The 25,493-nt window shown below is 39.3% G+C and overlaps 1 protein-coding gene across 4 annotated transcripts; it reads right to left on the bottom strand.

Annotated features, from left to right (window-relative positions):
• Nucleotides 1–5,079: 5,079 nt before the first annotated feature.
• On the bottom strand, nt 5,080–25,313 carry LOC136784103 (homeobox protein Nkx-2.2-like). Of its 4 annotated transcripts, none has more exons than XM_066744607.1 (4): nt 24,813–25,313; nt 13,485–13,591; nt 11,322–11,525; nt 5,080–7,752 (listed from the first exon to the last, which is right to left on the bottom strand). In XM_066744607.1, the coding sequence occupies exons 1-4, from the start codon at nt 24,893–24,895 to the stop codon at nt 7,235–7,237; spliced, it is 912 nt and encodes a 303-aa protein (XP_066600704.1). In that variant the 5' UTR covers nt 24,896–25,313; the 3' UTR covers nt 5,080–7,234. The 4 variants fall into 4 exon arrangements, with proteins under 4 accessions (XP_066600704.1, XP_066600707.1, XP_066600706.1 ...); XM_066744610.1 differs by having other exon boundaries at nt 11,322–11,504; XM_066744609.1 differs by lacking the exon at nt 24,813–25,313 and adding an exon at nt 16,314–16,609 and having other exon boundaries at nt 11,322–11,504.
• Between the last annotated feature and the right edge of the window lie 180 nt (nt 25,314–25,493).

The raw sequence follows: 25,493 nt of genomic DNA, 5'->3' as shown, positions 1-25,493 counted from the left end.
TAAAGGGTGATGAATAGAACAAAGTTTGTCTATATATAGGAGCATTATTAGAAAGGTTTTAGAATATACGCGAGGACTCTCTTTCACATGGCCTCTTCGATCGTAGCTCAATTAAACTACTCTAAAAAAGGCAAAACTGACGTGCAATTTCTTTGAAGATGATGATTCGTTCTCAATCGTAACTTTAATTCTATTGATAATACTATATAGGCTAACTCTTTATTGAAATTTGCTTAATTAGAAAAGGGTTAAGGAGAAGCGGGTGTGAGCAGGTGAAAGGTACCTAAATAGAGGTTAGGGGCACCGAAGGATTTGTTAAAATACATATCGCCAGATATTTGAAAATGATCACGTGTCGTTAAAAATTCAATCTACCCGAAAGAGGGCAAAATTTGCCAAATTGGACTTACGATCTCCACGAGTCTCAGCTATTAATCTTTAATTTTATCTACGTATGTATAGTACTCGTCTCATTTCTCAAGAAACGTTGCTAGATTATCAAAGGGCAACGAGAGATTAAGAGAATTTGAAGAATTTTTCCAAAATTGTGTATATATTTTGCGAGGCCATGAGAATTTTGCCTCATGGCCGAAAACTCAAATTGTACCAAAAAGGGCAAAATTTGCCAAGCGGAACTTGTAAAAAATATCTCCCTATATGTAGTTTTCGATCATTCTATCTTGATGGCAATTTTAATTTTATCCAGAGCATTCGTCTCTCGTTTCTTGAGAAACACGTAGCTCGATTATTAAAGAACAATTGTATATTTAGAAAGAGTAAAGAAAGGTTATACGTATAGAAGGACTGGAAGAATTTTGCTCAAAAGTGCCACATATGTTTGTCGAAACAGTGTGATTTTTGTCCCACCGTTGAAAATGCAAAATGCCTGCGGAAAAGGTTGAAAATTAGTCAGGCACAATGACCTTGTTCTCAACCATTGTATCGATCGCCTCTTTAATTTAATTCTCAGATTATACAATAATTTAATTTCTCAAGAGAGCTCGATAAATTGTCAAAGGGCAACGGAACGTTGGTGGAAAGGGCAGGTTAGAGGGCAGAGGGCAAAGGGAGGTTAGGGGGGCACTGGAAAGCTGCCAGAGTGCGCGAATCTGACGACACGATAAGTCTCGGCGGGCAGAAAAAGCTGGCTAGATTAATCAAAGCGAAAATGCCGAGAGCAGCGGCGAGCAACCACCGACAAAGCATATTCCCCGCTAAGAATGGATCGTTTCCGGTTCCGCTCTCTTTATGGTACATTGCGGCTCAGCGATGTATTAAGATTACTTAATCAATAAAATCCCGAACGGAAAACTAATTCGTTTTTCACTCGGTCCTCCTCTAGCAACCGCTTTGTTTTTCTCCGCGTCTTCGCGAGAGCACCGGAAGGCAAACAATGCGCGCCAACCGGAAGTTAGCTCGGACCTCTTCCATGCTTCGACCTATGCTTCCTCCCTCCTCGGAATTATTGCTCTCTCTCTCTCTGGGAACCTTCGAATATTTCTGCCAGTTCTTCGATATACGTATTTGAGGGGAGGGGGGGAGGGGTGGTTGCTACTCGCGAAGATCGCGTTCTTGGAAAAGTGTCAATTGAGCTGTTTGTTTGGACAAGACGCGTGTGTATATACGTATGTACCATGGTGTATATAAACATGCATGTGTGTATACATCAACTGGCATTTGCTCACGACTAAGCGACCAAACAATATATTCTCCCAGAGTGTGCAAAGCTTTTATGTTTTCATCGACGTGACACGCTTTTTCCCAACGTAATCATCGCACGAACGCTTGATCGATAAACACCCCACTACCACCATTAAAACATTACAATATCGTGACTGGTTTCTGCCACGTTTTTCCTTCGAACAAAAGAATCTTCTTTTAATCTTCGCTCTCGTGCGTAATAAACTAATTTCTGTGTACAGTTTGCCCCCCCCCCCCCCCCCTCCTTCCTGCACCGTCCTCCGCAGTGGGAAACAAACCCTTGGAACGTACGGTCGTGCAGGGACGCCTTCGAAAAGGGTAATAAGCGGAACACCTCGTTATATTACTCGACGCCTAGATTTTCAGCGAGATCGACGCCTGCGAAAGACACGCGTGACGATGAATCGATATCAATTAGGATGGTTCTTCCGGTCACGTGGTTCGCCACACGTGCCCCGCGCCGCCTCTTTGCTAAAAAAACTAACTAAAATCTAAATGGGGAGCATCGTTTCCGGTTATAACGCGCGTAACACTACCCCCCTCCCCCCCTCAACCCCCTATACACCATACCTCCCACGATCTTTGAGGTTATCGCGATTTTTCCCAACAATCGCAAAGTTACCGGCAAGTTTTTTCATCGTACGAGAAACAAACGATATTCATGGATGTTGGGGAGCGTGCGAGACGGTAAGAAACGAGGGCCGAAAGAGTAAAGCATCCCGTAGATTATACGGAATTTCCACCCCACGGAAACCGGCCAATAAAACACCCCCGGAACACGGTGTCGTTCTCTCTTCTCTTCGCAACCCCCACCCACCCCCCCCCCTCATTCCTGACCCGCAGTAACTGCATTGTCCGAGTTTTTTCGTTTCCCCCCCCCCCCCTCTCCCACTCCAACGGACAACAGATCGCCGGGCTTTCCGTTTTCTTGAATCTCGAAGTGAGTGTGCACACCCCCTCGATTACATTCGGAAATATTAGGGGACGTCCCGTCGCTCGACAAACTATCAATTTATTTTCTCCCATTGATTGGGACCCCGCGATACACGCACCAACCCTCCTTTTGCAACCTTTTCGTCTCTTTTTAGCCTTTCTCTCTCTCTCTCTCTCGACCCGTTCGCTCGATCCTCTCGATTTAATCCCATCGTCCTACAGGATAGCCTTCTTTCTCTCAACCATCTCTTCGACCACTTTTCTCACCAATCACCTAACCCATCCATCCAACGTGTGAATTTTTGACTGATTTGTGTACCAATTATAGGTGCCTTCTTTGCGTCTTCAAGATGTTAATTTCTTTCTCTCGTTCTTCAAGTCAATTCCAATTCAGCAGCAATCCAGAGAGCATTCTTATACATTTTCATCCCTGATTTTGTAATTTTTCAATAATAAACAATAGAACTCCTTGTGTAAATTTTTAAATAATTCGTTCCAATACCCTCTTCGCATTAACAATCGGTCAATATATTTCCTTTCGTTGATCGAAAAACAACCGTATCGATTTTTTATTCTTTAAATATCAATGCTAAAATACATCGATCGAAAGAAACTTATTTAAAGCAGTCCCCCGATTCAAAAATCTTCCACTAATAAGCAATGGCTGGTACATACGTCCATCCAATAACAATATTTTACTTCTACGTATATTAATATCGTGGAGCAGTTCGCTTGGATGATAAAGGATGAGCATGGACGTAATAAATGTGTATGAAGGGGGTGGGAGGGGGGGGGGGGACATAAAAGTAATAACGTAATATTGAAAAAGAAAGTGATTTCCACCAATGTCTAATACTTACCTCGCATATTTAGCAACCAATTCCAACGTCGATCCAGAAACGATATATTTATCCCCCCGCCCCCTTCTGAAAATCGTTCACCAATAAACAATCAGATGTATAGCCCGAAGCAATAACAATACTTTGCTTACGCGTTTATCGCGGAAAAGCTCGCCTGGATGATAAAGGATGAGCATGGACATAAATGTGTATGAGGGGTGATGGGGAAGGGGGAGGAGGGGGGGGGGGGAGGGGTGCATAAAAGTGATAGCGGAATGTTGAAAAAGTTCAGTAGCGTGTACGCCATAAGAGGAATATGATCGTAAAGACGTCGTCTCTCTCCCATGTTGGTGCAGGGAAGTATACTGTGGAAAAGAAGGGTGGAGGAGGGGGGAGGGGAGGGAGTCGATGGACTATGTCCAAATCTGTAGATTAGGGCCGGTCATATAAATCATGACCGGGCCAGTGTAGCGGGTTGAATGTTATCTGTCGCTTCCGGTTGGACGAACAAGAGTTTCGCGCACATGCACGCGCGCACACATGGTCACGGAACGCACATTCTGCAGAAGGCTCACCATGGGGTGATCCCGTACAACGAGCGCTTGCTTGATTCGCGAGAATCGCCACAAAGCATATGCTGCCCGCTGTCCACTCCATTTACCATCTCGCTAAATCCCCGCATCGACCCAACAGATAACTCGAGAACGTCCTTCGTGCAAAAGTCCAGCAGCTTTTTCTACCGACAATCACATTTCCCATCCTCCACATCTTATTTCTCATCTCTATATATATATAGTTCCTATACTTCGAGATATTATATCCTTCGTAGAATTGAATAATTTTTTACTGACTCTCTCTGTACAGATAAATTCAGAATCACTCCACATTTTATTTCAGCTGTTTTTCACTATAGTATGTATATATATGTGTGTGTGTGTGTGTGTGTGGAGATCCGACGGGAAGCTTTATATCTATCGATAAACGAAGCGATACCAGAGATTCCTGATTACTGCTTTGGCATTGTAAAAAAATGAACAATTTTTCGAGTGTGCGTGATAATGTAGCCATAAGTGCTACGCGATTCACTGGATTTGATTGAAAATTTGATATGGAGCGAGAAGAATATATACATATAATTACTCGTTTGATGAGCGAGAAATCCTTCGATTTTTACTGCTGTATATATATATATATATACATTTAAAATTCTTGTTGCACGGTGAATTAATTTTTAATCGAGTTTTGTATATAAACTTATAGAGATAAATAAGCTGTAAAGAGGAATGAGAGACTTTTCATTGCGAATCGCAACCCTCATCGAGTCTGGATGGGGCGACCTCAGGAAATCTAAACCGGTAGCAAGATGGCCGCTCGGAAACGGAAACCGGAAGCTTGTCACTCAAGCTACGTTCGGTTTCCGGTGCGCAACGAAAAAGGGAAGCTCATCCTGGAGCAGACCTTTTCATAGACCTCTCTCTCTCTCTCTCTCCCCCCCCCCCCCCCTCCCTCCCTCCTAACTCGAGTAGTATTTTGCCATATTTTAAAGTAAAAAGTGTGAAAAAAAAATATGGAGAGAAATAAAAAAGGATTGTTGGTATTCGTAAGATTCTTAATTTTATTAAATATTTTGATATATTAGTTTATATACTATTTATGTTACACAATGTACATATATACAGACTACAACAATAATAATTAATCCCTAATCAATAAGGAATGAAAACTGGGTTTCTTCGCTAATGTTACATTACTGCTATAATATTGCGATTTTATCGCTATTCCTTAAGTTTAAAGCTTTGAACGTCCTTGGAGAAAGGAGAGGGATGCACTTTTTTACTCTGCTCCCCTCCCTTGCCCCGCTTTCTATACCTCGAGGACTTATCGATTGGAGAACTGGCCTTTTTTCTCTTTAACGAAAGTCTTCTAGGAAGAAAAATAACAGCGAACGATGAGTGCCAAGCTTAATCGTTGCACAGAGTCACCATTATTTTTCTTCGTACTCTTATATTATAATATATATATATATATATATATATATATATATATATACGAGGGCTCGCAGATTTCGCGTCCCGGCACGGTATAAGTATAAATATAAAAGAAAAACAGCCATCATGAAACATCCAATGGATTTTTCCAGTATACACGAGAATTATGCACTACGTTAATTGGACCATGTTAGGCAATAACTATAGTCCAGCCACAAATGTAAATATTATTTTGAAATAATTCGGCAAATAGCAAATGCTTGAAAATTAAGTTGAACAATTTTGTAAAAATAAATTAACGCAATTTCCCAACTTGGAGCACACTTTGCACGTTGTACAATGTAAATCTGTTGATATATAAAGCTATGTAAATAAGTTATTGTTATAGAAACAAAAGTGTGGATTGACTCATTATTACTTAACAGGGAAACCCATTGAAAGAAACAATGACGAGTCTCTTTCAGGAAACGTTGATGTAACAAACTACACTCTTACATATGTATATTTACAGCAGAAGTGTGATGGAGCGAGTTTTTTTTTTTTTTTATAATTTTCTATAATGCACTACACGTCGTTAATTAAACGAAGCAATGACGATGAGAGTCTCGTTCGATAAACGTTCGTTTAATAATAATCTACACTGTTATATATATTTACAAGAGAAGTGTGAACGAATAGCAGTGGTGAAAAACTTTTGCAAGATTTGACGAGTGGACAAACGTAAAAGTGCGATTTTAGTGCGAATATTATTGGAGAATCGTTGTCAATTTGTACAATCGAATTTGATTTGAAGAAACGCAAGTAAGATTTGCTCGTTGTTTTCACTACTCTATTACATATACATATATACCATTTTCACTAGAACAGTTGCTCGGCTCGATATAATAATATACTCGACTCGTTTCAAGTACGGTCGTATCTTTGGTTTCGGACGAATTCTTACCGATTCGTGATTTTCCATGTCCTCGACGAGGACGTGAAGTGTAATCGATTCTCTATACAATTATATAGGGATATATCGTCAGGAGTGCGATGGAAAATGTTCACAAGTATCAATTGGCTAAAAGAGTCATACACACACACACACACACACACACACACACACACACACACCTTACGAAAAACACAGTGGTCTCCTCTTTCCCTCATATATTATACCCAAAATCTAGATATGCATTTCGTCATTGGAGAAGATTGCTGAAGTATCAAACACACCGGATAACTTTTTGCATCGATATAACCACCACTCATAGCTGCTCCGTTGTTGGATCAATTTTGCTCGATCGTTCGAAACGATTCTCGAAACCACCTCACCATCACCATTAAGTTTTCTGCATCGGCTCTATAGAGTCATGCTGGACAGGGCTCTTGCCTATGAGCAATCTACTGCGCAATTGTCGCTTTCTCATTTCCAATTGAACATTCAGATGTGCACTTGGTCCATCAACGACGGCAGCTCAATTCTTTGGATTGGAACGTTGGTACATATAATGATGATTATGAAAATTGTACTTTTTTCAACTGTCAATAGGACTTTTCTCAGGGTGCCACTGGAGCAGCTTGCAGCCACTGTGTGGACAACGTTGAGATATCCGAGTAAATTTTCCTTGTCGAGATTCGCCGGCGGCTGATCGAAATGCAAAAGATTGAAAATTCATGCAGATATGCGCTTGGTCCACGAAGGACGCGACACGGCAGGTGAGTCTTTTAACCAAATGGATGGTCACGATTGTATTGGTAGACGAAGTTGAGCTGATTTCGAAAGTTTGGTCTTTACCACCAGTAGTGTTTCTGCATGTAGGGTGCCATAGGAACTTGGGCACCGGGTGGGTAAGGTTGGGGCTCGAGGAGTTTCGCTTGGCAGGGTTTGCCATCCCGGACGAGGACCGGGACTGCGACCCTTCTGGGGGAGCAACCGCTTCCGGCGGCCTCCACTCGCTCGGTGGCCGCGCGTTTCGTCTTGTACCGATGGTTCTGGAACCAAATCTTCACCTGCGTCGGAGTCAAGCGAATTATCGAGGCCAAATGCTCTCGTTCCGGGGCACTGAGGTATCTCTGCTGGCGGAAACGACGCTCCAGCTCGTAGGTCTGCGCCTTCGAGAACAAAACTCGCCTCTTCCGCTTCTTCAGCTCCGAAGTCTCCTGCGACTCTTGCGACGCCTTCCCTCCGGCTCCTCCGTCCTCCTCGAAGTCCTGCGACTCTTCGTCCTTCGACTCGTGGCTATTCTCCGGCTGACTGGGGAAAGACAGATCCGATATTGTCGGACTGGTCGAATCTGGCTGTTGCAAACCTGTCATCGAAACAGACATCGACAAATTTACATTAATTCGCGCTTTGTATTTTGTGTATACCTATAGTATACATATATTAGGGTGGCCATTAAAAAAAAAAGACAATTTTTTCCGGTGCTTTTATTTTGTTAAGAATGATGAAAAGATAGAAATCCAATTTTTTTAGATTTTTTTGAAGCCGTTAAATGGTGCCGATATCGTTTTTAAAGTTAAAAATCCGATGTTCTTCCACTTTTTCGATGTTGGATGTAAACCAAAATTCCAATAAGCTTGTAATTTGTCAAAAATTATGAAAAAAAGAGATCCTCGAATTTTTTGAATTTTTTGAAGCCGTTAAATTGTGCCAATATCTTCTTAAAAATTAAAAATTTAGATTTATTGAAAACGATTTAACGAAATTATAAATTAATATTGTGCTTTGAAAAGTCCTTTAGTTAAATTACAAGAAAATGTAATAAAAAAAACATTAATCCAGCACAATATTAATTTATAATTTTGTTAAATCGTTTTCAATAAATCTAAATTTTTAATTTTAAAAACGTAATCGGCACCATTTAACGGCTCCAAAAAAATCTAAAAAAATTTGATTCCTCTTTTTTCATCATTCTTAACAAAATAAAAGCACCGGAAAATATTTTCTTTTTTTATGGCCACCCTAATATATACTATATATATATATATATATATTGATGGAGAGAAACATTTTTTTTATCGTTTATATGATATATAGCAAAACCAATAGATGAATAACAATCTTTTCTGATCTTGTTCAGTTTTCATTTATTTAATATATATATATATATAAATAGATTGGAGGAGCGTGATTCTTCGACCCTCGGTAAATGAAGCGATCGTTATATTTTTCGCAAATGCGTTATTGGGGGCAAGGTTGGAAAGAGCTAAAACCATGTTGTGGGGAATGACTAAGGCTTTGAAGGAGCATACGTCTCAATTACGGGAGACTCGCTGGCACTTTCCAGCTGCGCACTTGGAGAGTCGGACTCGATCCATTCACCCACGAGGCTATATGCAGCTCTTAGCACTGATTGCGACCAGATGCGCCTTAATATTGATTTTTTAATTATTCCTTTATCGATCGTTCGCATTAGAAATATATATATATATATATATATATATATACCTTTTACCCTTTGGCAACGAGTCTATCAAAGAGAGAGAGAGAGAGAGAGAGAGAGAGAGAGAGAGAGAAAATCCAGTACACGCCTCTTTACACAGAGTTGTCTCGCGATTTAACGTAAGACGAATATGAAGCACTTTCCTAATAACATACGTGTACAATATGCTCTTATATGAAGAATCCCTTGGAAGCCCGTAGCCTATATGCTATATATATATATATATATATAAAGATTGATAGGGTGACAACTAATATAAAGCCCATTCGATACCAACGAACCCTACTGAACGTACGGCAGGACCCTATGGGATCAACCATATCATTTTCATGGGAGATTAGCTTCCACTCGCAGTCTTCCTTCGATTTCAATCAGATACTAGCCAGGAATTATCGTTCCCTTCGGAAAAACTACACATTGCAACGGTGTAATTATCAAATCTCACACAAATCATTCTAACCTCTTAATTTCCATTCTTCTAAAATTTCATATTAATGCAATAATATATATGTGTGTGTATATATATATATATTAGGGTATCCATAAAATTGAAAGTTCCCAAGCTCAGCGTAAAAATGATTCCGAATGGTTAAAAAATAAGAGGTATGGGGTTTATTTCGATTTTATATAGGTTTGTGCTGTGCCGCAAAGCAAAAAACTACGTTTATTCAGACATTTTTGCTTGTAACTCTTAAATCCTGCATTTTTTGGAAAACTTTCATAAGAACGAATGAAAATTTATAAAATTCTTTACAATTTATGTTTTATGCATTTTTAGCGTAAATCTAATACTTATTGAGTTAAAACGCTGTAAATATGGAAATTTTAAGCAAAACTATAACAAAGTTGAATTTTTTCTCGTAAATTTTTATTTTTTTATCTTCCATATACAGGGTATTTTACGTAAGACGCCGCAGTGCATGGATATAGACGTGACGTATGTCGCTTTAATAACAAGAAATATTCAATGGTGTCGTATGACCTTTTTGAAAGTAAATAACAAGGGGTTTTGAAAATGTCCTATGTAAAAATTGAATATCTCTTAAAGTTAAAGAGATACACGTAATTTTATATCCATGCTCTAGGGCGTCTTGCGTGAAAAACCCTGTATATGGAAGATAAAAAAATAAAAATTTACGAGAAAAAATTCAACTTTCTTAGAGTTTTGCTTAAAATTTCCTTATTTACAGCGTTTTAACTCAATAACTATTAGACTTACGCTAAAAATGCATAAAACATAAATTGTAAAGAATTTTATAAACTTTCATTCGCCTTTATGAAAGTTTTCCAAAAAATGCAGAATTTAAGAGTTATATAAACAAAAATGTCTGAATAAATGTAGTTTTTTGCTTTGCGGCACAGCACAAAACCTATTTAAAATCGAAATAAATCCCATACCTCTTATTTTTTAACCATTCGGAATCATTTTTACGCTGAGCTTGGGAACTTTCAATTTTATGGACACCCTAATATATATATATATATATATATAGAGTGGAAAAGTCTCAAGGTTCCTGTGTATATAATAGCGATGAGGATAAATCTCGCAGAGGAAGACGCAGAGTCGGCCGGTCGACGAGGTACATATAGCCCTTATTTATTTAGCACCCTACAATTGGTCGTCGCCGGTTAAGCAGGATCTAATGGTCCTATAAAAGCTAGGTCCTTCTCGGTTCCGTCGGTTCTCTCCGTTGATTGGTCCTCGGAGCGGACAGATGTCCTCTCGAGGACAGATGTGCGCAGCCCCGACACCTCGATTCATCCAAATTTTGTCACGCCCAAAAATCACCGCTGCGCCGCGCCGAGCCGCGCCGAGCCGCGCCAATCTATACCGTTTATCTCCTCCACTGTGCACCACTCTTCCACAGCCACGCACATTCGTGCCAAATTACAAATATCTCCGTGCAACCACGAGAAAATTTGGATTTTCACCTAAAGCGCTTCTCTTTATCGGATCGAGGGATCGATTCGATTCGCGACCTAGATATATATACAGGGTGTACCACTTGAAACGTCCCAGAGCATAGGTAGAAAATGACGCGTATCTCTTTAACTGTAAGAGATGTTCAATTTTTGCATAGGACCTTTTCGAAACCTCTCGTTATTTACTTTCAAAAAGGTCATATGAAAAAATTGAATATCTCCTATAGTTAAAGAGATACGCGTCATTTTTTATCCATGCTCGGAGGCGTCTTACGCAAAACCCTCTCTACATATATATATATATATATGTATATATGCGTAGTGAGGCACCTATATATACGTGCACGCAAGTATACCTCTATCAGACATCTTTCTCTCTCCATGTACAAACCGATATACTCTGACCTTTAAGCCGGTCCTCGGTCCTTACAACTCATCACGCGTGTCCCATTTTATCTCTACAAATCTTTTGCACCGAAGAAGAAAAATGTTATTAGGAATTTTCTTACCATTAACTTCCTCCATTGGTTGTGGCAAGGTTGTGGGCAACGCTGGGCCAGTTGGCCAACCCAAAAGGCCAGGGGGTGGAGGGGGCAAACTACCTCGATTTAGATTCGCGTGCATCGCTGGTTGCAGCATGGCTGTCGTGTGCTCCAAAAATTGCTGATAGGCCGAGGGCACGTCGTTCGAACCTGGCAAAACGGTCGTTCCTCCTAACAATTTTTTTCAATTACTTTTTAAACAACCATATTTCTCCTTCCAACACACGTTTAATAATGTTATTAATTATTCGTTTCTTTTTCAACTATGCGATGTGACTGTAACACCTTTCTAAAGAATTTCATTTATGTGGTACACGTATACACACTCTTGTAGCATTTTTCCTTGAAAATGAAAGGGGAATGATTTTTTGAGCAAAGGTCTCATTATTCGAACCCTTCTATTGTCCTTTCTTGCTGTTTTTCTTTAACTAACCGTGTTTAATTTTGATATAACGTGGGGGGGGGGGGGGGTGGGGCAAAATGATCCCTGAAGATTTAATGACAACTATTGCAGGTACCATTCGTTTAAGAATCAATCGATATGAAAATATAATTTTTCTACATGTATAATATAATATAGTAGAGTGTAAAAAGTTGTTGGCCGCATACATTTATATGTTTGTCATTGTTTTTCTCTACGATAAGCCATTTTTGAATGATATATAAGAAAAAAATATGGGAATACCTACTTTTCAAATGCGCTCCATTGGCTAAATTATAATAATAAATAGGAGCTTTGATTTCTTTTTAAAATTAATTAAAGTCGACTTTGATAAAATATTGTAAGATTCGATGAAAGATGCATGCGCTGGGCATTTGGGACAAAAGGATCCCTCAGTGAATGTATTCGTCGCTAAGAAGCAGACCGTGGCTCGAAAAGAAGAAAAACAAGATGATTTGTAAATAAGATTTGGCGCGGCAATTATATACTCGAATAACATGTTTCTATTAATCTTTTTTCATAAAAAACATAATGTTAGCAGCGACATATGCTATTCCACTTTTTTCTTGAAAATATATATATAGCTTTTGTCTATCGTATATCTATATATAGTTATATATAAAATGATAATTTAAATTATTCGCTATGTAATCATTTTACAACCCACCTGGCCGTGGAGTAAAATGATTCTTTTGTAAAATTTACTTTAATTTCATTGCTGCAAAGCATCTTTAACAATTTAATTTTGGCGAACACGCTGCAGAAATGTAAAGTAATATGTGATCTTCGTTGCATAAATATTTGCTATGTTGAAATCGATAATAGTACGCGACTGCGATGGATTTTTCCTTGGATAGATCTATTTGCCCCGCTATAGTTGATTCTACATTCCTTTTATATTTAGTCCTTACTTTTCAAGCGTGCTGTGTGCGTAAGTAAATTTATACAGAATTTTATTTATCGTATACTTGTTATATTTTTACTAATTATACATACGAAGATAAAGTGTGACTAATTGTTCGTTAATCAATGACGCGTTATATTCAAAGACGAGAAATGATCGTTCCTCAAGAGTTTATTAAATATCGAGCCTCTTAAATCAACACTGTGTTTCGTGTCATTATACGGTTAATATTGTTATAAAAAATTCTCTGCTTTTTAAGTATGCAATGAGAGAATATTCATAAAGAATCCGATTTAAATGTACTTTTTGTATTTTTCCTTAAAGATAAGACGCGACTAATTATTGATAAATCTATACGAATGGTTATTTTAATTTTGCAAAATGTTACAATTTTCAGATGTTCATAAATTTACTTTAGACCAATCGTAATTTAATGTTGATACATTATATTAGTGGTGCATTATTATGACGAACGCTGGAGGCAGTCGGGAGGTTTTCATCAGAATTACTCGTTGGTAACCATTTCTAGAATGTTTTCCAAGCCAGTGTGAAATATTTATATAAATAGGACCAATATGTATATATATATAGTTGTGACGCACATTCTCCCATAAGCTGGTCTCCAGCGGCTTTATCATTTTCATCTTCAAGTATGCGACGTAATAAGGACGCTGATAAAATTTGCTTCGGAACATTCGTTGAATGTTTAATATAAGAAACACGCGAATGAACCCCTCGAATCGTCCATCTATACCAATGGAAACCTCAATTTTTGCGTCGTTACCTTGCATATCAGTTTCCTCCTGAGCCGGTTTGGGATCGTTCAGCTCGAGGATATCACTAATGTGAAAACCGGAAGTTCTGGCTGGCATCTTCATGCTTTCCAGTAACCTGAAGCAGAAAAAGAGAAAAGAAAAATCCTGCTATTACTCTTTCATATATACCAAATTCCACAGTGTTATCAGGGAGGGTTTGAAAAAAAGAAGAGGATGGAAATATCATCGTACAAAACTGAAGGATCTTCCTTTATCTTGCCACGGCGCGCGGCGTTGCTTCCACAGGAAGAGGAGGGGGGGGGGGGGGGGGGGTTTAGAAATAAATGAAAGGGAAAATGCAGGATTTTGGATGGTCGAGGCTATTCGAGAATTGAGTCGAGAAGTCGGGCATCGAGTGAGGGAGAGAGATTTTCCGCTTGCAATCGAATTTTGAAAAGCAACCGGAAGCGGCGTGACGAGCGTCAAGAAGCCAGTGTTGCCCTTTAAGACCCGATTAGCTGTGTCTTTTGGTGAAAGGACGTCGCTTTCTGGCGGGATACCTGCGGTGCTTGGTCCCAAACAACCTGTCTGCGGAACCTGCAGAGAAGCGATCCAATAGCCGAGTGCGGTGCAGGCTGCAAGGCGCGCGAGGACCTCTCCTACTTTTAAGCCAAACTCGCCATTATCGCGACACGTCCGGCCACGCTTCGACTCGCACAAAGCAATTCCCACCGACCAGAAAACTCCATCCATCGCACCTCAACCCCTTATATAAATCCCACCAGCCTATACCTATATGTATATATATATATATATATATATAAACTTGTTGAAAGTTTTCGTTTCATCAAACTATCGTATGCACGTGCATCCTCGTAAAAATTCAAACCTGCATTGAAATAATTCACTCTTTCCTGTGGCTCGATAAACGATTAATCGCTCCTCTTTTTTATTCATTTAATCGAACAAAACTCTCGAATACATTTCATAATCGTTGGATCGATATTTGATCGAAGAATAAAAGTGCTAATTTCTTAAATTAATCGATTTTATCGTTTCAGAGATTTAACGATTGCTGCTATATTTAATATACTGGTATATGTATATGTGGAGGAAGAATAGGAACTATATAGCTTTATGCGAGTTTCGTGATTAAATCATTGACGTCATCGGACAAAATCAATCTTAGCGAGATTTAATAAATCCTTTCGCATTTATATATATATATATATATATATAATAAACTTTGTAATTTTTATTCTCTTTATCGAGCATCGTGTCATTCGAATGATTTATTTGTTTGCAGTGGATTTCAGGGGTTAGGGAATAAAACAAATGTAGAATTTCGATAAGAGATTAGTGGTTCCCGTTTCTAATCCCTAATGAAGCATTAACGGAAAGATATTGGCGTGCCTATCAAACTCGAGTGGACGATTTATCAATAATACCGAGACAAACGTGTGCAATCGTTTAATATATATATATATATATACACGCACAAACACATGGATATAATTTTCTCTCAAAGTGGGATTTTTCGAAAATGTTGCTTCGAGTCGTATATATTTAACTATTATATATTATACATAAACCAAGGATACTCCGAGAGAGAGATAAGGTGTCGTCGTGGAATATACAGTGTCGATTCGAGATAAGCCTCTACCAAGGCACGTGTAAGAATTCAACAGTCGTCTAATCGATCCCAATCATTAATTACTATAATAATATAGCTACTTCTTCTCCGCGACTTATCTCGTTTCTATACCATCACTGCTTTTTCGCTAATCATCTCGTTCATCAATGATGCAATTACGCGAAATATTGCAAGAAACTTTCAGACGAGATTAGTAGTTGAAAAAGATTAAGAAATTCTCTGCATTTTAATCGCATGGCAAACGATGACGAAATGGAAACAGTTTGGGTTTAAGGCTTCCCTTTTAGCAAATATATTCACTAGGAAATTAATTGCTACTCTATGAGAGGAAAAATTTTTCTAAATTGAGAGGGATGAAATAATTTGATATACTTTTTGTTCATGCAGTGTTGTGGACGAACTGACTCTACGCAAGATATATGTGCGTGATTTAAAATAACGAGAATTATTTAATATGATAATAAAGTTAATTCTTCTTTGCGAATTATTTTACTTCTCTATACCATCGTCAATTTTTTTGCTAATCAATTCGTTCGTCAATATGATATAGGACGATAGAAAATAATGGAAAAGAGTTCATTGGGGTGAGATTGTCAATCGAAGGAGAGGAAGACAAAATTTTGTGAATTTTGCAAGACGAAGGAGAAAAATGAGAAAATTATGGAAATTGAATATAGGATCGACGAAGGTGGGTTTGGCTGTTCGATGATTCAGAGACTCCCGCGCGGTGGTAGTGTCTCGACACTGCAAGTACTATTATAGTTATATATATATATATAAGACATGCATGCATGCATATACCGTCGAGGCACTACCCACTATGCAGCAAGATTCATCGGATACTACAGCCTTAAAAATCTACCTTATTTTTTACCAATACCAAAAGTCAGTCTAATCAATGTACCGGACAGGAGTCTGGAGACTGCAAGCTTTTAATAATTAAAATAACAATATAACTGATTTTTCTCCACGAATTATTAAATTCCTGTACCAACACTGCTCTTCTCATGCCAATCAATTTTTGTTCATCAATGATACAATAAAATAAAAGAGGAAAAACTTTGAATCGAGATTATATATATGAATCGGAGGAAAGGACGAAGGGAATGTTTCTATGGCGGACGAGAAAAAAGAGGAAAGTGTCGATATTGAAATGACGAAATGGACGAGAGGGTTTGTGGCTGCTGAATGAAATTATTTTTACCTAGTGTTGAGGGCGAGTTGACTGTACCAGACGTGATTCAAGAGACTGGCCGGGTACGGTAGCAGCGGCCACGGCAGAATCTTATTCTTATCCGCCATTTTGAAAGGATTTTTAGTACCGTCAGTACATGTTAAGAGTTCCCGTGGAGATTCAGCCTGGAGAGAATTCCTCTACTTCTTCTTTACCTCGAGACTGTCCCGTATATCCTTCGAGGACTCTCTCTCTCTCTCTCTCTCTCTCTCTTTATCTATATCAACTATATATATATATATATATATATATATATCTCTGTCTCCTCGACACGTTTTTTCGGCAGTCAACAAAGCTTCACAGAGTCACTGTTCCCGTAGGAGTTCATTGCACAAGAGAGAGAGAGAGAGAGAGAGAGAGAGAGAGAGAGAGAGAGAGAGAGAGAGAGAGAGAGAAACTTGAGAACCAAACAATTTCACTCGCGAGAATCAACGCGGACTTGTAGTATCACTGTGGGAATTTCAATGGGTTCAAAGGTGAAAGTGCAGAGTTTGCTTTCGATGGGCTGGAGGAATTTGTAGCGTAGCAACCCCGAGACGAGTATACAGAGTCCTTTTCGAGATGGAGTGGAGTACTCTTCTTGTACTTTTTGAGTGTCCTCGACGAACACTTGACGGCTAGTGTGTTCCCTACCTCCGTTCAAGCCCGAAGCGTCAAGCACCCTTGAGCCGTGTACAGGGCGGTGCTCCAAAGGGGCGGTTACTCCGAATCGCCGGATACCTCCGCCCCGAACAACCCCCACCCCTTTTATAAAATACCCTCCTTCCATCTCCCTTACTTTACTTTCCAAATCGCTCACACTCTCAAACCTTTGAACAGCTCGCGTCAACCCCCTCCCCCCTCCCCTTATAACCCTCGACACCCCAACGCTCTACCTACATGCCTATACGGTGGAGAATCAAGAAAAATCATATTGGGCCTGTATATAGCATATATATATATATATATATATACCTTCAATTTTGTTCTGATTTACCGACGACTCTCGCGAGTACTCCCCATTTCTACCAGCAGATCATTCGCTCTCCAAGACTCTCCTTCAAATATATACTTCAACTTTTTCCATTCACCCCTGCATCAAACACCCTGTATAGGGCGTTACCTCTATATACATATATGTTGTATATAGGTCGTTACTGCGAAACTCCTCCCACTATCTCTCTCACTCGTTTAGAATTAATCATGAAATCATTGACCGGTCGCGCGAGTACGGAAAAAAGAAATTCTATATCGAACAGTTTTAATGGTCGATTATGTATAACGTCGTTACAAATTTATGTTGTATAAATCGAGGAGGATGATTGCGAAGAATTCGAGGTTAAAGATGAAGTGGATTTTTGTGGAATAATGGAATATACATATATATATAGTAGAGGAGCAATCGTTCGGAGGAGACGACATACCCGTTTGAAATTTTGATTCGTTCGTTCTGGCCGCGACCAGCGGCATTATTAGCTGTGTGCGGACGAGGGTGAGAGAGCAGGGTGATTGGAGTTTTAGGGGGTAAGTCGACGGAAAGGGGAGGAGCGTACTCTGGACCAATGGGAGGCCAGGGACGGAGGATCCCGGTGGGAGAGATTCATGGTGCAATTTCAACCCCCTTGAAAAGCTCCGACCAATCAGCTGGCTTTATCGATCAGCACTTTTTACACCAAGAGCGTACTTTACGTCGAGTGTTAATGCGAAAGAGCATTAGCGGTGCTTTTACTGTGTCATTTCGATTTTTTCTTCTACCTTCTTCCATTTCCTCTTGCTCCCCCCCCCCCCCCCCCCTCCACCGCCCCCTTTCATACCCAGTACCGTGCCTCACTTTTTAATCGCTACCATCGCTTACACGTAAACTGGGTTACCACCATCCATCCATTTAGATTATATCCATTCGCGTGGAAACAGTTTTATCCTAAAAATATTACAAGAGAAGCTATACGATTTTCTCTTTCACAAATGACATTCCTTTGTTGCTCGATGAATATACCGAAAATTCTCTGACGATAAATCAATTTCTTCCTGCGCAATTTTTCGATATTATATATATATATATATATATATTGCAAAAAAGATATTTTTAAATTTAAGATTTTTATTTATCTTAATATGATCTCTTGAGTATATATTTGCTCGCACTCGTCATGCACATAATTCTGTTACTGGAAAAATTTAAATTTTCAGCAAGAAAGTTTAATTAAAATCTGTGTGTAGGTCCCATCGGGAGAGAATATAACCTATCGAGGCGTTATACGATATTGACTTTCGATTTATGAGTCGCCCGTTACCATCAAGCTCGCCACCCTGTCATGTAATTAATATATACAACCTGATGTCTTCCTGTGGTACTTAATAAAATGCATGTACAAGGGTTGTCAATCCTTAGTCCATACACAATATATATATTTATATATATATATACTATTTAAAGTTGTATTCAATGGAACCTTTGGATCGAATCTGTAGAAATTACAGTGATTCTTGGAGTTGTACCTGAAATGGGAAATATATTAAGAGAATTTACAACGTGATTAATGAATTTCTAGAGGTATTTTTCAAGAGGTATCGAGGTGCCCCTCTAAGCAAGATGCTGCAGGTTACAAAATGCAGAGAGTGGAGTAAAGGACTCGTCGATTGAGGAACAGAAAAAGGTCCGATACAGGGGAAAAAGAATGTATTTAAACGTTTCGATTGAATCAACAAAGGTTATATCGTTAGAATTATTTACAATAACTTTTGTTAGAATTTTATTTGAAATAAAAGAATGTATTGAAAGAAATTGGCTCCTACACGATGTATATTTAAAAAAAAACATTAAGTTTTAATGGATCACGATGATATACAGATTATGTACAAAATTGAAGGATACAAAGTTGTGTTAGAAAAACATGGAACAACAATAATGCAGCATGTACCCTGAAAAAAATTGTTCATGGATTTTGACCCCTCTAACAGTTATTCGTGATATCAATAAACTAAATTTGTGTATATTATGAATAATTCGAATTATTCATAATATACATAAATTTAGTTTATTGATATGACGAATAACTGTCAAAGGAGTGAAAATCCATGAACAATTTTCAGGGTATATCAACCAGTAGACATTTCACGATTGAAGCAACAAAATTCGTATCTTTATAGAAATTTCGATTGCTTTGACTAAAAATGAGAAAATAACATATAATGTAAGAGTGGACAGTGGGTGCACGACTATAATGAATTTCCAGATGTATTTTTCAAGAGGCATCGAGTTGTGCACCTGAGCAATGCGCTGCAGGTTCTATAGATGTATGAATCGAAGAATACACATGCAGCAGTAGTACAACAATATAAAATAGGCGGCATGCACTCGCTCGCGTATAAAATGGCATCGAAGTCCTGTAGGAAATGGTCGGACGAATGGAGGCGAGGGACGAAAAGCTCGATTCAGGAGAAGAAGAAGAAGAAGAAGAAGAGAACTGCAGGTAAGAGTCAGAGGCCGGAGGACGAAGGATGGAGCGGGTTTCCGGTTTATTCATAGCGCAGCATCCATTGTGCGTGCGTGCGTGCGTGCGTGCGTGCGTGCGTGTGCTCTAAGGCCGGCGGAAAAGTCAAAAAGTGCGGAAGAAGGCGGATCTTGCCTTCTACGACTTTCTCATTCCTCATTCTCTCTCTCTCTCTTGACCCTTAAATATATCACCTAGATGAAAATTCCTTGCGGAAGTTACCAAAAAAAGCACCGCTTCCTTTCCTATATTATTTCCCAAAATACAACTGTATACCCATGCATTCTTGTAGAATACCGTAAACCGGTAGTCCAACACTCGAATGACGCAGTTTCTGGAAAGTAACAAAATTTCCAAGTATATATATACCTGTACAAAAATTATTTGTTGCATTTTCATTATATCCAAGGTTTTGAATATATCGACAGAGCGAGATGGTTGATCTCGTAATTATATCTATATATATTAAGAAATAATTGCTCGCATCTCGAATCTAAGGTGAAATATATGTATATATAATAAGATTGAAAAGGCACGGAGAAATATCGATGATGTACCTGAGAGAGGAGTATAGTATAAGAATTGACTTGGAGAATATCATCGCGTGTAACTCGGTTAGAATCGTATTCTGGTAGACGCGTTTGTCAATTCTCCTAGAGTTTCTTCGGTAAAGTCTTTGTTCGACCGGAAATGTTGGGATCCGGTGGTAAAAAAGTGGAGAAGTTGGAGCTCCGAGCAACATTTGTTAGGATCCCACGACTGTTTGGCGATAGCTGTGCCAACTTATTTCAAGCACGCAACCCAATTTGTCCGTGTCTCATTGTTTTAGTGCCTGTTCGCTCGCTCCTTTTGCCTCGTCCCATCAATTTCTCCCATGCTCCACTTGCCGATAAATCATTTATTACTATTTCCCAATACATTCGAATCCCATCATATCATACACAAATAATCACATTAATTATACCATTTTATATAACATAATTTTGAAATAATAATAATTTGCATTTTTGCTGGTATAATTAGAATGACAAAAGGTTTATATATATATATATATAGAAATGCATGGACTTTTCTCAATAAGTGATGGTTATTGCGGTTTGAAGTTATTATTGGTGGTAGGTTGGAGGCTGGCAAAGGGCAATCGTCGATATACCAGGTGGTCCATGATCGTCCAGCGTCCCAGGTGTGGCCCAGCTTTCGACGGTCTGTTTATCTTCGAGAAGGCCTTAAGCATCGTCTGTACCTGCTAGATACTCCTGTACTCTGGTAGCGCATGCTGTTGGCGCGTTACTGGTATCGGATTAACTGTAGTCGCGACAGGGAAAGCCGCGTTAAATTCTCTCAAACAACGGATTAACTCGTTCCGTGCCACTCACCTGCTAGTCCACCCACCCCCCCCCCCCCTCCCCTCCCCTCCCATCCCCTTCTCTTTTCCTTCTGATTTTTGCCCATGCAACTACGACCTCCTCCAAGTCCAAACTTCGAGTTAATCGACCGGAAGACTTTGCAGACTTAACATCTCTTATCCAGCTTGCAAATCTCTTTGCAAAGCGCCAAATAATTAACTGGACGGGGCCGGGAAATTTCAGGTATAAACGCGCTAGAATAAACACTGTGCGATATTGCAATCGAGTTGACTGAATAGCTCGGAAGTACCGTGTCCTAAAAATTTCTTTCTTTATTGCATTTTATTGTCCAAACTTTCATCGACATTTTCTTATGTCAAAAAGTTTTCCCAAAAATTGGTTTTTTTAGTTGTATTTTATTATTACTTTTATATATATATACATGTGAACCGAATGACTTTGAACGATTCCTGGTTTGCTACTCAATTTCGAGTTAATTTTACATATCGCACAACAGTATTAGACATGCACGTTGAAACGTATTAGGAACGTTTATCTGACACTAACTCGATCATTGAAAGTTTTACGCCAAAGATTTTCGAACAGATGATTTTTTATTATATTTTCTATGGTTAAATCCAGTCACTATTAGTGTACAAAGGTAAAAAATGTTTCTAAAACGTGCCAACGTGTCAAATCGTTTCCAAATGCATTTCTGGCACTAATTACATCCACTGGTAATTTTATGCATGGAACGTGTCAAGAGTAGCAGGTTGTTGATTTTATGGGCCCACTCGAGTGTCTGGTGAGCGTATCTCAGTCAGGAGGAACGAAGAAATGGTACAGGGAAATGCAAGTATACAGCCATGCACTTGGTATTTGGGTATCTTGGTGGAACTCGAGTTTTGCCTATAGGGCCCATTTCGAGGGAGGGCCCTTATATATTTATTGTAGAGTTTCATCAAAACTTTCACACGTATATAGTTTTATGTTCAAGTGGTTGACTCTCGATACAGCTTTATGACGGCCCGCGGCTCTGTTCCGGCGTTTTTGCTATATGGCCAACGAGGGTGGAGGGGGAGGGACTGACCACTCGATACTCGAGTAGTTTGGTGGAATTCGGGTGTTAGCTGGCCCATGGGGCCCGGAAAAACGTGCAGCTTTGAAAGCGGCTTCACCCATTTGGGAAATATTTCGTCTATGCGCCATTAGCATTACAATATCAGTACCTGTCGGTCGAGGAAGCACCTGAGCCGCTACAAATCCTGACCGCCCCTTATTTATTGCCGGTACGTGCCGACGCAAAATTTACCGAAATTTTCCTTCGAGCATTCAGCCAAATTTCGCACTTGGTTACTTAGCTACCTGGCCACGTGCATCGGCCAACGCCAATTTTAATGTTCAATATGACACTTTTCGGTATCAGCGTCGAGTGGGCCCAACTCGTATTCTCAAGTAGCTCTAGCTGCTTCTATAAAATTCAAACTTTTTCCTCCCATTCGGTTTCGAGACTTTATATTTCCAGCAGCATATATCGATTAACGTTTAACCGTTCCCACGAAAATTATCCTGTACTACGTGGCTCGTAAAAAAAGTCATTTATCGAACATTCGTAGACTAGATTCAGTGAATCGCGCGCGTTTGTGCGTAAATCGGGAGCGTAGAGCATATTCTTTTGCGAACAAAGCAAGGGCGAAACTTGGTGCGCATTCAGAGTGATTTTTCAAGATAGTTGAGTTGACTTTTCTGAGAGTTGGAATGGGAAAAAAAAGGAGCTTCTAGATCCCGGAAGAGAGAGAGAGAGAGAGAGAGAGAGAGAGAGAGAGAGAGAGAGAGAGAGAGAGGTGACTTTTACGTTCATTCATAAAGTGGACAGAAGGGCCCATGAATGAACGTAGTTGGAGGAGTTTGGGAGGGGGGAGGGGGAAGAGCTAGCCCAGAAGGATGCAGTAGTGTAGTATATATAGTAAACTCGTAGTAAGAAACTCGACGGGTGGCCACTGTGCCCCGGCCGAGTCTCCTTTCTACGGGCCTTACGGGGGCCCCTTATCCCCTCCAAGGAACATCGGGTCAAACGTGTTTCCTACCAGCCACGGCTCGTTAAGCTCACCCGACCGTCGTTTAAGAAACGTTTAAGAACTTGTTCAAAGCTACCCCCCACCCATACTGGACTCTCCCATTCATACTCTCTCTCTCTCTCTCTCTCTCTCTCTACAATTCGTATATACAAAATTCCACCGCTCTCTCGAGCAAGTCCCAAATTCTCTTACATCGTTTTCAATCGACTTTCATGAAGAAAAAGGACAACCGACCAATCAAGATAGCAGAATAGCAGTATTTCATTGGTGAAAAGAATGATGGAAAATATAAACCGGGTTGGTATGTACTATAACCCTACATCTGAACACTGGACCTTTTTGGGGACCAGTGAAAATTTAAAACAAAATGTTTCATATGTGGTTTAATTTATTATAAATAATGTAATATCTTCTTCTCGGTTATCGATATAAATTTGGGACCAGCAAATAGAAATGTTATGACATGCACCGACATATTTGTCGATTTTTACAATGATTTTTCGATAGAAGATTTAACAATAAAAATTTGTAGACCCGGTGTATATACATATGACGCTGAAAACATATAGTGTACACAGACGGAGGATTGGTATAGGACAAGGAAAAAATAGGTAATGATATTTAGGCCCTCGTTCGGCTACTCTTGCACGTTTTATGTCTTAAGGGATCGAGCGAGAAAGGCGTCTAATAAATTGGACAGAAATATTAATTCGCTTGGATAAAAATGGAAAAGTATGTTGAGAAATATAGGTGAGGCATCCAAATACACTATTATTTACCAAATTTACAGTGTAAAATCAGAGGTGTTAGTAATTGGACCCTTTCGAATCTTAAACATTTTACGATTTTCAGAGATGTATAACGATCGTAATCTCTCTGCAATTATACCAGAAATTCTGCCATTTTTAAATGACCTTCGCAAACAAATATGCAATTAACCAATCTCGTTAATAAAATTACTCAATTAACTCGAATAAAAGATGTGAAAATCGAAGAATGAAAGAGTATATTGAGCAAAATATATATATATATATATATATATATATATATATAGTAAGCTACTATAGAGGATTAATGGTAGAATTTACGATGGAAACCAACAGGTGATGATACTCGGGCCCTTTCGATTCTTGCACGTTCGATGTTTCAGGGGTGTAAGCGTGTATCACGGCGTACCACTCTACCACTCTACGCCCGAGAATTCACCAGTGCTATATGCGTGACTCTACTTAAACGCTCACTTCCGCTTTCCGTCCCGTTATCTTGCTCATCATCAAATATGTTAATCGTTCGCCAACACGTCACCAATTTTTCCTACTTTAATTCAATTATTCCCTCCTCTCTGCAGCTTATTAATATCCTTGCCATTCCCTATCCTAATATACACTATATATAATATATCATATATTACATTCCAGCAGAGCACAAATATATCGTTATGATGTTAAAAACGTTCCTAGAATATTCCTCGACGCAATTGGATACGTTGGAACGATTTAGGAAGGTTTCTGGTATGACGCTACAAGTGTCTTATAATCATGCATGGGTTTATACATAAATATATATATATACCTATAATCGTCCTCGTTGCTCACATAATCAGGCGGAATCAGGTGCCAGGATGCGTCGTAACAATCGTCATATCCGGCAGCCATCTTTCACCACTCTTTTTCTCCTCCGGAAAAATCGTTTTCCACCAATAAAAAAAAAGAAAAAACTTTCTTTTCGCGTCACCGTCGTTAGCCACTGATTATTTCCGACGAGTTCATTGAAATCTATCGATAGCCTCGCTTCGACGGATCGCTTTGGCACTTTTTCACTTTGCTTTCTCTTTTCACCCTCTCTCTCTCTCCCTTTCGAATCTCACCTAATTCATTAGCCAGAAAACGTCTCGAACTAGATTTGGATCGATCGATTCTGCTATTTTTTTTTGTTTCAACTCGCGTCAATTTTTAATTGATATCTTGAGAGAGAGAGAGAGAGAGAGAGAGAGGAGGAGGGGGGAGGGGAGATTTCAAAGGAGAGATACGAATACGCCAAGTTGGAGGATCCTAACGATCCGGTGTAATTCGGTTTCGTCGTTCTCGCTTACTGAGAACTATGCGACGATATATCGATTACCTATATATTATATAGAAAATATGGCTACCAGATAGGAGCTCGGGCAACCTTATCTGTTTGATAACATCCTATATAGATTAGTTTGACTACTGCCAATCGCGCGGTCAACTCGAAACAAAATTTTGGGAATCG

This window comes from Prorops nasuta, unplaced genomic scaffold (assembly GCF_024137725.1).
Source record: "Prorops nasuta isolate Cenicafe-Biocafe unplaced genomic scaffold, Cenicafe_Pnas_1.2 PNAS00048, whole genome shotgun sequence".
Lineage (NCBI taxonomy): Eukaryota > Metazoa > Arthropoda > Insecta > Hymenoptera > Bethylidae > Prorops > Prorops nasuta.
This window is presented reverse-complemented; position numbering and strand designations above follow the sequence as displayed.

What these genes read in the sequence shown, in the direction of transcription:
- LOC136784103 (XM_066744606.1), bottom strand. Translation starts at nt 16,411, where the DNA reads ATGGCGGATAAGAATAAGATTCTGCCGTGGCCGCTGCTACCGTACCCG. An exon ending in CAACTCGCCCTCAACACTAG is followed by an intron (nt 13,592 to 16,313) that starts GTAAAAATAATT and finishes TTTCTGCTTCAG; the next exon opens with GTTACTGGAAAGCATGAAGA. An exon ending in ACCAATGGAGGAAGTTAATG is followed by an intron (nt 7,753 to 11,321) that starts GTAAGAAAATTC and finishes TTTCGATGACAG; the next exon opens with GTTTGCAACAGCCAGATTCG.